The sequence below is a fragment of the Syzygium oleosum genome, unplaced genomic scaffold, assembly GCF_021117445.2.
Source record: "Syzygium oleosum isolate NSW1041296 unplaced genomic scaffold, Sole_v2.1 Sole_v2.03, whole genome shotgun sequence".
NCBI lineage: Eukaryota > Viridiplantae > Streptophyta > Magnoliopsida > Myrtales > Myrtaceae > Syzygium > Syzygium oleosum.
Genome location: NW_026607487.1, coordinates 3,933,035 through 3,949,324, shown reverse-complemented (window position 1 = coordinate 3,949,324; position 16,290 = coordinate 3,933,035). Strand labels below are relative to the sequence as shown.

General features: G+C 40.3%; 3 protein-coding genes across 4 annotated transcripts; 2 read left to right on the top strand and 1 right to left on the bottom strand.

The window, feature by feature from the left end:
• The first annotated feature begins 1,033 nt into the window (after positions 1–1,033).
• On the top strand, positions 1,034–4,270 carry LOC115667689 (uncharacterized). The gene is made up of 7 exons (XM_030589238.2): positions 1,034–1,308; positions 1,737–1,776; positions 1,869–1,939; positions 2,129–2,223; positions 2,772–2,839; positions 3,681–3,791; positions 3,973–4,270. Exons 1-7 carry the CDS (start codon positions 1,092–1,094, stop codon positions 4,100–4,102), a joined length of 732 nt encoding a protein of 243 aa, XP_030445098.2. The 5' UTR covers positions 1,034–1,091; the 3' UTR covers positions 4,103–4,270.
• A 4,198-nt stretch (positions 4,271–8,468) lies between these two features.
• Positions 8,469–9,740, top strand: LOC115664106 (transcription factor MYB114-like). Its single transcript, XM_030586051.2, has 3 exons — positions 8,469–8,888; positions 9,015–9,144; positions 9,254–9,740. Exons 1-3 carry the CDS (start codon positions 8,747–8,749, stop codon positions 9,576–9,578), a joined length of 597 nt encoding a protein of 198 aa, XP_030441911.1. The 5' UTR covers positions 8,469–8,746; the 3' UTR covers positions 9,579–9,740.
• A 1,413-nt stretch (positions 9,741–11,153) lies between these two features.
• LOC115664107 (cytochrome P450 CYP72A616-like) lies at positions 11,154–13,585 on the bottom strand. 2 transcript variants are annotated; one of them, XM_056310314.1, is made up of 5 exons: positions 13,269–13,585; positions 12,856–13,079; positions 12,412–12,656; positions 11,911–12,271; positions 11,154–11,745 (listed from the first exon to the last, which is right to left on the bottom strand). In XM_056310314.1, the coding sequence occupies exons 1-5, from the start codon at positions 13,543–13,545 to the stop codon at positions 11,302–11,304; spliced, it is 1,551 nt and encodes a 516-aa protein (XP_056166289.1). In that variant the 5' UTR covers positions 13,546–13,585; the 3' UTR covers positions 11,154–11,301. The 2 variants fall into 2 exon arrangements, with proteins under 2 accessions (XP_056166289.1, XP_030441912.1); XM_030586052.2 differs by having other exon boundaries at positions 12,856–13,076.
• Positions 13,586–16,290: the final 2,705 nt, after the last annotated feature.

Here is a 16,290-nt window from a genome sequence, read left to right as displayed (position 1 = left end):
TCTAAGTAGGGCAAGTAAATCCTCATCTAAGTAGAGCAAGTAATCTGGCTCTAATGGCTCTCATTAAGATGGGAGGATTGTGATGATTTAATTTTCAAAAAAGCAAATATAAAGTTAAATAATTTATGGTAAGGCATTAATTAAGATTCTACAAATACCCATATAATCTCTAGTATGTGTTCTTAGTTGATGCGTGTCCTATGTCCTGAAACTCCAAGAGATTCACTAGTTTTTAATGAACACGTGGTTCAACCGTGCATGTACCCGATATTAACAATGACACCTCCGAGTATTAGGGTGATAGCTTGTCCGTCCAGTCCAAGTTGTGCACAACTTACTTCTTCCGGTCCCAATTGTGATAGTAGATTCTTGACATTTGCGTCTCAAATATAAAAATAAAAAAAAAGAATTGGTCTTGAATCTACACTCATAACAACCGGCGAGTGGATTTGCTATATTCCGCATGGTAGTCGATAGAACAAGTCGAACTCATACAACAAAACTTTTTTTGGATCTGTCATACAACAAGACTTGAAAGGCAAGGATTTTGTGGAAGATGGAAATCTAACATCCTAGCTGCTAACATCAACTTTGCTTAATTGCAAAGTTGAAGAAGAGAAGTCCAAATTTTTCGAAATTAGGGACATTCGAAGAATAGATAATTCTGCAATTATTTAAGCGGATACAAACAACAGTAAAGCGTAGAGTAGCTTCAAAAAAATAAAAAGGCCTTCCATATATGAAAAAGTACGTAATGATGATTGGACAATCACTTTTTAAAATCCAAAGTGACAAATTATGATTAACTGATATGAAGCCGAATCGAAACATAGAAAAAGATAATCGATAAAAATTATGCTTAGAAAAAAAAAACATTATAACCTTTTTTTTTACCAAAACTTTGAACAAAAATAAATTATTCAGAACTTTTGGCCATTTAAAATTTCGAAAAAATACGAAGAAATTATATGAAAAAAAATACGAAGAAATTATACGTACAGAAACCAACGGATAAGAAGGCGACCCTCCCGCACCACCCGCTCCCCACGCCGGAAAGCTCAAAAGGAAGAACTCTCAAATGCGGTGCGTCCATGGCGACGCCGATCAGCATCAACCCACTCGCCCACGTTAGCGCCGCGCCACCGTCGCCCCGCCCTCCCCGGCGGCGTGCGGCGGCGGCGCCGGGACCGGCGGGGAAGGAGCTCTCCCGCTCGCGGTGCGCGCCGTCGTCCCCGCCGGAGTGGCGGGTTAGCAGGCGGTCGCTCTCCTTCTCCCTCCTGCTCGCTCACCTGATCGCCGTCCCCGACCGTACGCCCCTCCTCATCTTCAGGCTCCATGCGGTTTCGCTTCGAAGTTCATCGATCGTTATCTGTTGAGCTCAGTGTCTCGGATGGTTCGTAATTTGGGGAAGTTAGGCTAAGCTAAATCTGGCATTCCGTTGATTTTTTGGTGCCTAATTCGACGAATGAACTCAGGACTCGTAGTGTTATGGTGTCTCGGCGTATCGTTTCGGGAAAATCTCAAGTTTTTTAGTTGATAATCCCATGAAGAAGTGGTGGGGGTTGAGACGTTTCTTCAGGGCTTAGTTTTAACAATTGGTTCCTTGTGCAAGTTATCATTTTGATGCTGATCAATGTACAATGAGCAGAAAAAAGGCTTCCTTTTGGATGCAGTTGAAGGTTACGTCATTGACGGTTAATTCCGGTTTCGTTTTCCTTCCTTTTGTTTGAATGCAGATGCTATTGCCGGCAGCTTTATGGATAAATATGTAAAGAAGTAAGTCGGTAAACTCTCGAGGGACGTTCAATGCCGCGTTATTATTGGGTGATAGAGTTTGATACTGATCTTTCTTAATGTACAATGAGCAGAAAAAGGCTTGACCCACTAGAGGCTTATGTGCCGGCTGTAATTTTAAGTCAGCTGCAGATTAAGGATATAGGTAATCTCCTTTCCCTTTGCTTTAATTTTTCCCCTTTTATCAGTAGGTGAGAGCATCCCTGATTACGCCTTACTTATGTTTTCTTCGCCATACGCATTCCATACCTGCCTTTCGCTCTGCATAGTAGAACTAGGCTTATTCAGTCAAATTAGATAGATTGGTCCTCACTTAGCAATGCCAATATTGCAGAGAGAACTCTGGAAGGTGAGAAGCCTGAGTTTACTACATGTCGATCACTTTTACGCTCTGGCCCAGCAGCATCTCTTCGCATCAACATTCGAGCAGTAAGTTGAGGATCTTCTGAGGTCTTGGCTGATCTCGTCTGTGCATGCACTAACTTGTTGCTTTCTTTCTCAGTCGGTTAACCTCTGCTTCTAATTGCCAGCAACAAATCAATCAATCTTTTGACCAATGGCAAGATGCGTACAAGCAATTGTTTTTTCATTTATTTAATTTGCCTAAGACAGATAACCAGTCTATTGAACAACGCTTCTGAGAGAGCTGATGAAGTGGAGTTTATAATAGGATAGACTAGGTCTTGTGACTACAGAGTTGTGTTTAATTAAACCTTGGTTGATTGGTGTCCATTGTCCAAGTGCTTATCCGAATTGTCTCTTCATGCTTTCTAACTATTTATTAGTTTGTGTTGTAGTATCATCTCTTTTGACTCTCATTTTGTATCTAATTTGACAAAACACTTATGTGAGTATTTATCTCAGACTAAAGGTGGTTGTGTTCGCATTGTTTTTCATGCTCATTTTCCATTTGCTTCATGGCAGTTTTGCATACATTGAGTTCCTAAGAGCTTTGGAAATTTTCTTCGGAACTATAGGTGGCACAGTATGCTTCAGACGGTGGGAATGGTAATGCTGCTTCCAGTGATGTTGATCAATGTCTCAGGTACTACATGTAAAATTTTGGCGACATATATTCTTAATTCGAGTTGAGTTAAAGTAATGTTGCTTCTGTTTTTAGTATAATGGTGAAGTCACAAGCTGTTTATCAGTGAGTTCATACTTAGTCTTTATTCTAGGATGTGGTTAGCCTTGCCTGTTAGAAATTATTTTGGAATCCTTTTGCTTGCATGTCAGCATCATATCCGATATATTTAGGAGATGACGACGACTGAATTTTCTAACAGGTCATTGACAGATTTATTGCTGTAATGACTCTCATGACATAGATTGAAGAAGATAGGAATCTGACAATTCTGGGGATAGGAAGTCCTTTATGGGTTTCAAACAATGCACTTAAGCCAGCATATGCAACTGCATTTTGTTTTCAGTGAATAATATTTCTAGAAAAACAGCATCATGTTATCCTCAAGACAAATTGTACTAGTCCCTTTACTTCCTTTTTCCATTACTGCTTATTGCTGGTGATATGTTAAGGCAAAGCTTCATTGGGAGAAGATATTTAAATCCTAAGAGTGGAAAATCAGGGGTTGAACCGTGTGAGAGGCTTAGTTCTGCCTGAGTTTTCATTACTAGAGAACGATAATGCTCTATTCCCCTGAAAAGAAAACTCTTGATTTGGGATAAACATTTGGTGCCTTAGTTGAAACTCGAGACTGCAATACATGGGTTAAATCCAAGTTTGGAGGGAATGTGTATTTACTATTCATCTCTTGAGCATCTCTCATCTTATCAACTGGTTCCTCTGCAACCAAAAATTGTTTTATGATTATCTGCAAACAGAAGCGAGTGTCATTTTAAGAGAGCTAAATTTTTTTTTCTTGTAGAGCCTTGGAAGATCTTGATTCCTTGCTTCTGCGTGCATCAAGAAATGAACCAGACATCTCGGTAAAATCCATGAAAGCCAAGATTGGAATTGCAGTTGATGCACTGGATAGGTATCACTTCATCTCTTTTCTGTTTAAAAACACATGCTTTTGCTAGTTTCTGTACACACACAAAGAGGCTTTTGTCTCTGGAAATATGTTATTCTTCTGGCTAGTGATGGTTTATTTTGATTGTTTAAGTTAGTATGCATTGAAGTGGTTGAGTCTAAACTTGTAGTTCTTAAATTTACAGTCTCCTCCAGACTGTTCCCCAAGATGTGTTGGACAAAGGCAAGGCTGCAGCAGATGCGTATAGGATACCAAGAGACATGGAACCAGAGATACTAGACCCTGAAATCAAGCAATTGGAATCAATCTTGTGATTGATGAACTACTGTGTTTTCCTTTCCTCAGCATCCTGGGATAATACCTTCCTCTGATACACTCAAATTCAACTAGACTGAGATCGGGAGTTCCTGGGTTTCATGGTAGTCCAGTGTACCATTCCCAATGAAATTCATATAATTTCAAATGAGCGGTTCTTAGTTTGAGCTTTTTGTGTTGGGAGTACCATGACTAGATAGTGTCCTGCATGAGAGTTTAACCATATTTAGACTCTTTCTCAGTGAGTGGGTGATAGACCCTGCAGAGCGCAACGGAAACCTAAGTCTTGATACCTTTATCCAGTACCTTTTCCGAACATTTATTTAGTGTTTCTCACTGGTAACTCCGTCATGCCCTCGTTCCTCAAAGAAGTGTGGTAGCAGGTGCCTGTGTTATAGCATTGTTGCTCGATTGACCATCAATCGAATTGGGTCCTCCACGCGCTGAAGCACATTGCATCAACCTTGAAGCCCTTAATGGCAGCTCAAACTGCCATAGCTAAATGACAGATTCAAAAGAATGTGCATTATCTTTTCTTCTTCATAATCAAATGATGGGACAATGGATTTCTTCATGTTCTACAGGATTAGGCTGGGGCAGTTCTGGTGATTTTATCTTTTGGCATCAATTGTCTGTATTATAATTAGGCAGTAATCATATGTTTTTTCAAATGCGTAGACCATTGACTTCCCAGGTTACTATAAAGATCCACTCGCCAACATCACACATGCCCTAATGATAGTGAAATAAACCTCGAAAAGTGCACTCAATGTTTAGTCTAAGACATACTAGGTTATGATGTTTACTAATTGCGTCCATGGCTAAATTTTTTTTAAAAACTATAGTCTAAGAAATAAACCTTATATTATATACTGCTGCAAACTTTTTATTCCTTCCAAGTAACAAACGACAAAGCTTCCCAGATCGAATGTCATATTGACATACCGTTAACACATGCTGCTTCTCCAATAGGGCATTCCGTGTTATACATCTTCATTAATCTGACTTGTATAATTTTTTTTTTCAGTATTGTAAGATTCTGTACACCTGTAGTATTTGATTCCTCGTAGAGTCATTCTTGCTGTTTATTCCAAATCAAAATGCAATGTTCCGTTCAGGACAAAGTGAGAGACAAGCAACACAGAATCAAAAGCATATTGTCTGATCTGTGCCGTGAGAATGACCGAGTCCTAATGAATTTTAATTTTTTGCAGCGAATTCTTTAACATAATCACGTGGAAGAAGAAAAAGAACTGCTTAATCATAAAAATAATTTTTCTGATATAATATTAGATGAGAATCTACATGTTGATAACCAGATGTTTTGAAAGATCTCTGGCGTTTTTGGGTTAAATAAAAGTCTTGAGAACCCCACGATTTTGCAATATATGAAAATTTAATGGGAAAATACCACAAAAAACCCCAAACTATGCAATTTGTGACAAATTTACCTTGAACTTTTTTTTGTGACACGAAAAATCTCAAATTATACCACTTGTGACAAATTTATCCTGAACTTTTTTTGTGATACGAAAAACCCCAAACTATGCCACTTGTGACATATTTACCCCACAATACTTTGACCCATATGCATTTTCGTCTTTTTCCTTTTTCTGTTTTTTTTTTCTTTTCTTCTTCGGCGAGGGCGACCCTCGTCGGCGTCGGGCGAGGGCTGCCCTCGCCGGATCTAGCGAAGGCGACCCTCGCCAGCGTAGGGCGAGGGTCGCCCTCGCCTGGGCGGGCGAGGGCAGCCTCGCCCGACGCCAGCGAGGGTCGCCCTCGCCAAATCTGGCGTCGGGCGACTTCGATCGACTCAGGCGAGGGCTGCCCTCGCCGGATCTGGCAAGGGCGACCCTCGCCGGAGAAAAAAAGAAAAAAAAAAGGAAAAAAAAATAGAAAAAGGAAAAAGACGAAAATGCCCATGGGCCAAAGTATTTTGGGGTTAAATGTGTCATAAGTGGTATAGTTTTGAGTTTTTCGTATTACAAAAAAAAGTTCAGGGTAAATTTGTCACAAGTGGCTTATTTTGGGTTTTTTGTGTCACAAAAAAAAGTTCAGGGTAAATTTATCACAAGTGGCATAATTTGGGGTTTTTGGTGGTATTTTCCCAAATTTAAAATAGAGTTCAATCCAGACAAGATAATTCAATTTGATCGAGCTTGGCGTAGTTAGTGTTTAAATGCCATTACTGCCCTCGTGGATAACTTCTTCTATTTTTTTTTTGTGAAAAGAAAATATACAAGCTGTGGATGACGTTGAGAACCTCATCCTCGTGAACATCTAAACCCCAAGAGCAACCTAAGCGAAGAAATCTCATTGTAATCTTTGTACTCGATGCCTTTCTTTTTGTTCACATTAATTAATTGTTTTAGTTCAATTGAATTCCTTCAACGTCCGTCGATCTGTGCGCCAAGATCAGGATCTGGTCCCCAATCCCCCTGCCGGTGGCAGAAGACCCAAGTGGGTTTCAGTGACCCACCAAGCAAAAAGCAACAAAAAAGAACAATAATTATGAAGCCCCCCGCGCAATTTGTGCACTCCTAGGCGATGGACAAGGACACGGGATAAAGGCACGGTTCCGTGACACAGGAATGATGTTCATGTGTTGAATTTATATTCATACCCACATGGAAATCTGCGTACGCATTACTTTTTGTAAGAGAATATTATATGTAAGAAAGACATCATCATCAACAATCACCCAAGTCCCTCCTCTTTCGCCGTACTCTATGTTATGCCCTCTTGTGCATGAATCATTCAAGTTTCATAGGATTTGATGACGAATTTGACTCTTATTTTGATCTGTAATTTGACTCTCTCGTTGTCCTTCGCATTGCGCTGCGCTGCCCTCGGCTTATCGATCTCATCATGGCACTTGGGTGGGTCCTATCTGTGCTGCTGAACAATGGGGGCACATCACGTGCGCTCATGCCACCTGATCTTTGGATTGCTCCTTTGGATTTTGCTTACCGGTGAAAGGTCATGTACGGATGAATGGTGTTGCCTAAGAATTGTGATTAAGAGAATCTATTAACACAGTCGAAAAAATATATCGCATCATGTGGTTTTACTAGAACCTAATGTGGATTTCATTAATTCTCGATGCAATAGAATATGTTCGAAAGAAATTGGGTAAATAGTGTAAACCTTGAAGAGAAATGTTGTAGCGGTTGAATATGCGTTAAGTGCTTTCATCATCGTGACAAAAGCTAGTTTAGCACTGTTTAATCGCGATATAAGTGTGAATTTTTGCTCTGTTTTCTCGTTCTATGTAAATGTCACGAGATGGTTGATTTAGTGTTCCCTTACCTATTCGAGTTAGCCTTACTTACAAAAAACACGAAATCTAGAGAGAGTTTAGAGAGAGAAACTCTTGTATTGCTTAAATGAAGTGGATGATTCAAATGAGGGGGTGGGACCTTAATTTATACAAGATTCTCTCTAATTACAACTATAGATTTCCTCTTATCTAATAGTGGAGATTGCATCTTCCCCTCTACCAATAACCCGCATTAAGTACAAGAATCCTCTAGAATACATGTGTACATATTCCATATTACATAGAAGCTTCTAGGCTCGCTCGATCATCCTGGCCACAGTGTCAATCCATTGGGCCTTGAAACCTTAGGTCCGTGACATAAGGCTTAAACATAATATGTCTCAATGCGACCATTTTGTTTAGTCTTGTGCATATTGGGGCAAAGGAAAATGACACTTTGATTTCAATCCCATTTCAGCTGGAGAAATCGTCCATTTAGTCTTCAACTTACTGTTTAGATGTCAATTCAATCATAAACTTTTCAATTTTGCCAATTTAGTCTTAAACTTTTATACGAAATTTCAATATAGTCCTTTCGGTCCACTGGAAATTGTTGACGTGACGGGGTGTCACGTAGAACGGCCGACAATGACTAGACCATCAACGATTTCCGGAGAAAATAGACCGAAAGGACTATATTGGAATTTCACGCATAGGTTTACGACTAAATTGGTAAAATTGAAAAGTTTAGAACTTAATTGGTATCTGCACAATATGTTTAAGATTGATCGGGTAATTTTTGCCCATTTCAGCCCATTAATTAAGTATTCGAAGGAAATGTAGGAGCATTTTACGTTTGCCTGCCCGGTCATACAAGAATGACTAGCTCTTCCAATTCTTTGTCGCATTTTATTACATTCTCTCCCATCCCATTTGGGTGCCAAACCCCACATGAAACCTACATAATGCAGCAAACCTCATACAGTTAAAAGACAAAAAAAAATAAAAAAAAATAAGAATGTGAGCTCCAGCAAAGAGGACCAAGTCTGCACAAGATTCTATCTCCCTTGTTTTCTTCCTTTTTCTCAAATCATAAACCACAGAGAAAGAAAAAGAAAAATGAGAAAATCACTTGCTCAGAACCCTCACACACTCTCCCCCAAACTCATCTATAATTGGTTAGTTGGAGTCCCCAAAGAAAGGTAGCTGGATAGATAGATACAGGGGACCCCTTTTCTCTCCACCTTGCAATGCACCCACAAACACACCCCATCAATTCTTCTTCTACCACTTAACCTAAATCTCTCTCTATCTCTCTCAGAGACACAAAACACAAGGCCTCATTTTCAGTGCTTGAGTTGGGGGTTGCTTGTGCACACTAAGCATGCCAATGACACCAACAAGAAGTCAGTACTCAAAGAGAGAAGCTAACAGAGGAGCATGGACTTCAGAAGAAGACCAAAAGCTAGCTCAAGTAATAGAAACCAATGGTCCTAGGAGGTGGAAGCTAGTTGCAGCTAAAGCAGGTATATATTTGTCACAAGGCTAGATGCAATGTCCCATTACATTCAGAGTCACTCAAAAAACTTTTCTTTTTGAGGTAATTTGGATCCATGTGAATTTGAATTGAATTTTTTCTGTTTTTGGTGTAGGCCTCAATAGATGTGGGAAGAGTTGCAGACTAAGATGGCTGAATTATCTGAGACCCAATATCAAGAGAGGCAATATCTCAGACCAAGAAGAGGACTTGATTCTCAGGCTTCACAAACTCCTAGGAAACAGGTGAACTTTCCCACCAGAATCACTGCTTCTTGCAACTGATAAGCCTCCGGCTGGAATTCAACGACTGTTTGAGTTCAATTTGTTTTCTTTCTTTTGAAAACTATTTCAGGTGGTCCTTAATAGCTGGAAGGCTACCGGGTCGGACCGATAATGAGATCAAGAACTACTGGAACTCTCATTTGAGCAAAAAGATAAAGCAGAAGGAGAACCAAAGCAAATCCCCCGTGCAAGATCAGTCCCAGGACCAGACAAATAGTGCGGCGGCGATGCATAGCATGGTGGGCAACGATGGAGAGACATCAAAGAGAGACAAAGAGATGAAAACCGACTTCTCTAGGGATGAATTCCTTGATAGCTTGAATGAGGGTCCTTTGAACTTGGAGTGGATGAGCAGATTCTTGGAAATGGACGAGAGTTGGTTTTCATTTACTTAATCAGGAGATTTTCTTCTTTTCCTGATTTATGATAAGCAATGATGGGGAAGTCCGGCATTTAGATTCTACCAACCCATAATGGAATAGTATATTCCAGGCAGGGAATTATAGAATATGCAGTAATTTATGGGGAAATTGCCAAGAATGTCAATTTTTTGCTGATACTCCTTGGCAAATCTTGGATATTTACTCAAAACATATCCGTGGTGTTCAACAAGTCTAAGGTTTGATCGTTTCTCATATTTTGGCAGGAATTTTTGAAAATAAAAGGAAAAAAATGACATAATCAGGCTGCTCTAGAACATGACATCGTATTATTTTTGCATATGTTAATTCCTCTGAAGACTCAAAAAAGTATCAATAAAATGTGTCAATCAATATTAGCGTTCTTTGTTGGATGTGCGAGGGTGTTCTCTAAAAAATTAGCTCAATTGTAATCTGAACCAACATTAGTTTATGCTGAAGTGTCAATCTTTAACCAAGTCAAGAACCATGTGCTATTTTATCAATTGCCTAGAGTTTCCATGATGGACATGATATTATGATCTTACCCATGCACTAGTTCATGTCGATTTCGACTGAAACTATCAAGTCAAGTAAACCTCGCACGAGTCCGACGGGCTGGTCCAGGTTTGGCGTAAACCAGCGAGTCTTGCTTCGGCAACGGGGATAATAGAGAAGAAAAAAAAACTACAATACTTCATCAATATTTTGGTCCCAATTATCAAAAACGGACAATTAACTTGTCATCACCTAAAACCAATTTAGCAGAGTCTTGTGTAGATTTTGGCCAAAGTTTGTGCGGCCGTCCGGTTCCATCCACGAACAGAGACAAAAATCTCCCTCAAAAGACGTCGTGAAGATGCATAAAGCAATCATCAAATTGGGAAAGGACACTAAATAAAAGGGGTAAAAGAAAGATACAGATTCAGAAATGATACAGTAAAAGGGGTAAAAGAAAGAATCTTGATTTGTGGGTATTCAAATTAGTAAACTACAAATCTTGATTATGTCTGCGTACATATGGATGAGTTTTTGTTCTTTTCATATCCCAGCAGCACAGGCACGGGTGGGGACAGCAGCTATATGGATGAGTTTTCATTCAGCAAACAATGACCTTATTTGCGTTATCTGCAACTTTTCTTTTCTTTGCATGTCACTTGGTGTTTTAGCTCAATCAAATGTCTCTGCACAACAGAAACAATCTGACCCTTTGGTGTCTCATAGGCACGAGATTTCATCGCCATTGTCACATGGACCTAACAAGACAAGCAGAGAGTAAAAGCAGAATTCACATACTAGACAAAAATTATGTGACAGATTGTTCCGGACCACGATGACTTGTGTTTCCCCTTTGAGCTTGTAGCCGACAAACTGATAAAGCATATGTTCCCTTTTACATAAATCTTGTATATGAGATTGCATGATGAGTTATAATGCCAAAGAGGTAATCTGTATACAGAAGAGAACTGCTACACATTGTGCCTTAGCTTGATTTGATCCATTTACCCCAGTGAAGGACTTTTCTTCTGTTACCATATAGCCCTGTCTGAAAATTTAATTGTGTACCAGAGGCAAGCTGAATCGGTAGAGCCAAGATTCTTTATTTCTGCACTAAGTATTTACTTTCGGGCAGGACACAAACAAGAAGGATTTGAGCTTCAAAAGACTCAAATCTCGGGACATGAAAGGACTAATCTTGACATAGCTTATTGATTTACTTTCACAATGACCTAAAAGGTTGAACCCGGCGCAGTATCATTGGAGCTCCATGCTGTGGTTGGAGAGTGATGACGGTATACGGGGCGTGGACATAAGCAGGAGAGAGCTGAAACTGAAAGTTCTGCAATATCATTGCTAGGGCCATCTTCGCTTCGATTGTCGAGAAGTTTTGGCCTAGGCATATTCTGGGTCCCCATCCGAATGGATAGAATGCCAACTGATGCTTCGAAGCATTTGAAATGCCGTTGGCGAATCTTTCTGGTCTAAATTCATCTGCATCATCGCCCCAAAGCTTGGGATCGAAATGAAGCAGCAGGGTTGGAAGTAGGATGTCCACCCCGGCTGGGATCGACATTCCTCCTAAAGTAGTATTTTTACAAGTGTGTCGGTAAAGGGCGGTCACGGGTGGATATAGTCTCATGACTTCATGTAATATCATCGATACCTGCGAAAGAATCACTTAAGCCAGTACTACTGACCTGCATAAACTACACAATTACTGGGAAAATTTCCCATAGTGAAAATTTACTATGCATCTTTTTGAGTGATCCTTAATAGGAGCTTAGTAAATGCGACTAGCAATTGAGAGATAGAATGAAAAAAACCTTACAATTTTTAGGCGATTAATCTCATCGATATCGGGAATCCGGCCCCCACAAACCTTCAACACCTCCTCTCTTGCTTTCTCTTGCCACTCCGGGTGCATCGATAAGACGACCATTGTCCAAGTGAGCCAGTTAGCAGTTGTCTCTTGGCCTGCGAAGTAGATCAATTTGCATTCCTCTACGACATCTTCGATTGTCATGTCACTGTCGGCTCCTCTGCATTGTAGTAGCAAGCTGAGTAAATCACCGGTACATGATTCTCCATTTTGCATCGCCTTCTCTTTCCGTCTGATTATCTTGCGTATCATCGACTTAATCTGTTGGTCCAGATAGTATCTTCTCTTGTTCTTCTTAGTTGGTAGCAAGCTGCGTAAAATGGCGAGCGAGAAGAAGCTCAAAATTAAATTAACATATACCATTGGCTGCACAAAACTCTTGTATGAATTAGGTAATATGTATGGCATCGGACAAATTGGATCCAAATAGGGGAAATCCTATTAATGCACCTGAAACCAGGCAAGTATAGGCTAAAATAAGCTTCAAGAACCAGGACAGCTTGTTCCTTCTGAAGCTCAAATATCTTCTTGCCTTCTTCATAGCTGCTCCCGAAGGCAGATCGGGAGATAACGTCAGCTGTGAGGTTTTGCAGTTCGGTCGCAACGTCAACTTCGAACGATCCTCGAGAGTCGGTCAACTCCTTGAGTCGATCCATAAGGGCGCAACAGCTCATGGAAAAAGCAGGTATCATCCCCTGGCAAATGAAAACTTATTAGTGAACTATATTGCTATTTGATTCTAACATGTTGTGCCTAGCTACTGATCACTCAATTGCTAACTAATTTATGTACAAAATCTTTTTGCATCTTTCACAACATGGGCAGAAAAATTCTGAATAACAGTAAATTTTAGGAACTGGGTCATGGAAGATACGTGCAAAAATATGAAAATACCTTCAACTTCTCAAAGTGGAAAGCTGGTATGATCAATTTCCTACGTTTGGCCCATTTTTCTCCTTCCAAAGTGGACACACCAAGCTGTAGGAGATCAATTAGAGGGTTGGAAGGTGGCTTCACAAAGTGGCCATTCTTGTCTGCTAGCACCACCTTGATGAGCTCTGGGTCTGCTACTATCAGCCTTGGCCTTGTTTCAATCCAACTCAAACATACTTTACCTGCTTAATTTCCATGTTTTAGAACTTCAGAAAACATAAAACCGTGCTCAGTGTCCAAAAATATACGCAAAGGTTTATACAAATTCAATCACAGAACCATGCTCTTGGACAAGACTCTGTACATCATGATTCGCTTTTATCAGGCGAAAAGTAGACAATGCAAAGGTGCAGTTTCGCCTCTATTTTGCTTACCATACTTGTGGATCATTTGCTGAAGTAACGGCCTCACGCGCTGCACTATCCGATGATCAAGACTTGCTGGCTCAGGCCGGGCTTCTTCAGGGGACTTCGCCATCTGCTTCAGGTCATCATGGGAGGGACTGTAAGAAGTGCCTTCGAGGCCTTGCTTTCGCAAGTACTTCTCGAGGGTCTTGGGTCTATGCCAATAAACATAGTATCCTCTCCCCACACAATACATGAACAAAGAAGCCAAAGAGAGCGCGAGAGTGCTCAAAACGTAATTCTGCATTTTTGCCCTCACTCAATTTCTACACTCTTCTTCAGAGCTTGGAGGAAATGAGCACCAAGTCTAACAAATTTATAGGTGTGGGAAGCATGAAATGATAGTTTAGTTATGTCTTTCCACATGTTTTTTTGGGTGTGAGGACTTGACCGCCGGGGCAGCAACCCCCAAATAAAGGTGGCCCTTGGCAGGTTTCTAGAATGCTGAAGGGAATATAAATGAACCGTGTTGCATATCAAATGAGGGAAGCGTTCCTTTACATATATCATACTGGAATTAACTCATAAGAGGTGCTTTTTAGAAGTATCGTTTAGCATAATTGTTCTTACTACCAAGATGGACAACCTCCTAAGAAAATGCCTATTGAATGGAACGGGCTAAAATGGACAATATCTTGAATGAATTACTCTTTGATGTGCCGGTGTGTTTATTGAAGATTTTTTCTAATCAACTTCATTTACTAAAATAAGAACGTGTGGCTGCCAAACCCTCCAAAGTTTGTCTTTTACTCCTAGTACTTATCAGCCTGTGATACTTATTGATAATCTATTTAGTGGTTGACATATATAGTGCGGCTGCTAATACAACGGCACATTGCAATATGGAAACATTGATTCTGAGGTCCTCACAAAAGAGCTCTTTTAATAATAAAAATTCGTGGACGGCGTAATTTGGTATGTAGATATCTTTAATTTTCTTATTTCCTTGGGCATCAAGCCATAAACAAGGGTCTGGTCATACCAATTGCTTTGAAGTTGACTCTCCTTGGACAAAAACGATAAGGTGACAGAAATTTGTGCACTTTTGTCTTATGCCTTGCTTTCCAAGAGTTCAATAATCCACCATTCTTCCTAAGTGGGGTCCTCTTAAGCGCCTTGCTCTCCAAGAGATCAATAAAAGTAGGGTCATGTATGATATTATCGGGGATTGCAGTCCGTCGTAATCGTGTATATTATTGATTTATGATAAAATAAAAATATTTTATGACGGTTACCGACTATTGCAAAGTGATATGATTTTGTTTTCTTCGATTAGGGTAGTGAATAGTCGTGACTTGCGCATTTTTGACTAATAACACAAAAAAAGGGGAAAAAAGAATTCAAAACCTAAGCAACCGCCCTCTTCTCTCACTTCAATCAATTCACCTCATCGACGACGATGGCGGGCTTAGCCCGAAATTGTGCCAAAAGATCACATATGAGAATTCTTCAAAATAGGTATACAAATTTGAGGTTGGGTGGGCTAATAGGGAAAGATCATACCCTCAAAGAGAAGCCACTGGCCCAACCCTGTCCAAATCACAGAAGGTCGACTCTGAAAAGATCGCGAGGAGAACTCCGGGTTTCACTGGGGCTGATTTGCAGAATCTGATGAATGAAGCAGCCATTCTTGCAGCTAGGCGTGACCTCAAAGAAATCAGCAAACATGAGATATCCGATGCACCAGAGGGAATCATGGCCGGACCAGAGAAGGAAAATGATGTTGTCTCAGGTGAAAAGAAGTTGGTTAATACTACGAAAAACTCCAAACTGGCACACCTGTAATAAATTTACCAAAAATAATTTTTTACTACTAAAAACCCCGAACTGGTACACATGTGACAAATTTACCTCTGTTAATTTTCGTTAAATTTTACCGTTAAGTTATTGAGATGGATGACATGTGACAGTTGACGGGTTTACTGGTTTGGCGTTTTACACTCCTTTTGTTACATGCGTACCAGTTTGTGATTTTTCGTGGTATTAATCCAGTTTAACGGAAACTGACAGAGGATAAATTTGTCACAAGTGTACCAATTTGGGATTTTTTGTGGTAAAAAAACTAGTTTGGGGTAAATTTATCACAGTTGTACCAATTTAGAGTTTTTTGTGATAAAAAAATTTATTTATGATAAATTTATCGTAAGTGTATCAACTTAGGATTTTTCGTAATATTAACTCTTTTCTTTTACCAGTTTTATACCTTCGCTACAATGTGGTTATGGCTGCTGACTGTATGTTGACAAATTTGCAGAGGCTGGGCATGCTTTAGTTGGTGCGGTGATGCCTGAATATGACCCGGCAGCCAAGATGTCCATCGTCCCCCGCGGCCAAGCCGGAGGTCTCCCCTTTTCTGCTCCAAGTGAAGAGAGACTCGAGTCTGGGCTATACAGTAGAAGCTACCTCGAGAATCAGATGGCCGTTGTGCTCGGTTGAAGGTTAGCTCTAAATACCTGATCTTATGATTGACCTACAAGTGAATGAGCCTGCTTAAGACTCTTACCGCTTGAAGAGATATTAAATTGCAGTTAGTGAAGATTTGCGGTGTGCTTTGGTGATGTGAGGAAATATGTGGCGATTAGACCATTTGACGGCCTTACTGGTGACTGAGCAAACTGGTCTCCCTTTGCTGAAGCCGCCAATTTTGATGATTGATTCGCAATTCTATTGTGCAGGGTTGCTGAGGAGGTGAGATTTGGAGCCGAGAATGTTACAGTAGCAGCTTCTAATGACTTTATGCAAGTTTCTCGGGTGGCAAGGCAGATGATTGAGAGGTTGGGCTTTAGCAAAAAGATTGGGCACGTTTCTCACACAACTGGTCTAGTTCTACCCGGAAATCGGACCGAATCGCCCGTAGAAACAAGTTCGGTTCTGAATTTCAATGGAATTAGGTCCCCTCCCCAGTTCCAAATTTCTAGAACCGGTATTGTGAAGGTAGGTTTCAGGTTTTGGGTGCTGAACCTCACCACACAGCCACCTAGAACCGGTTATA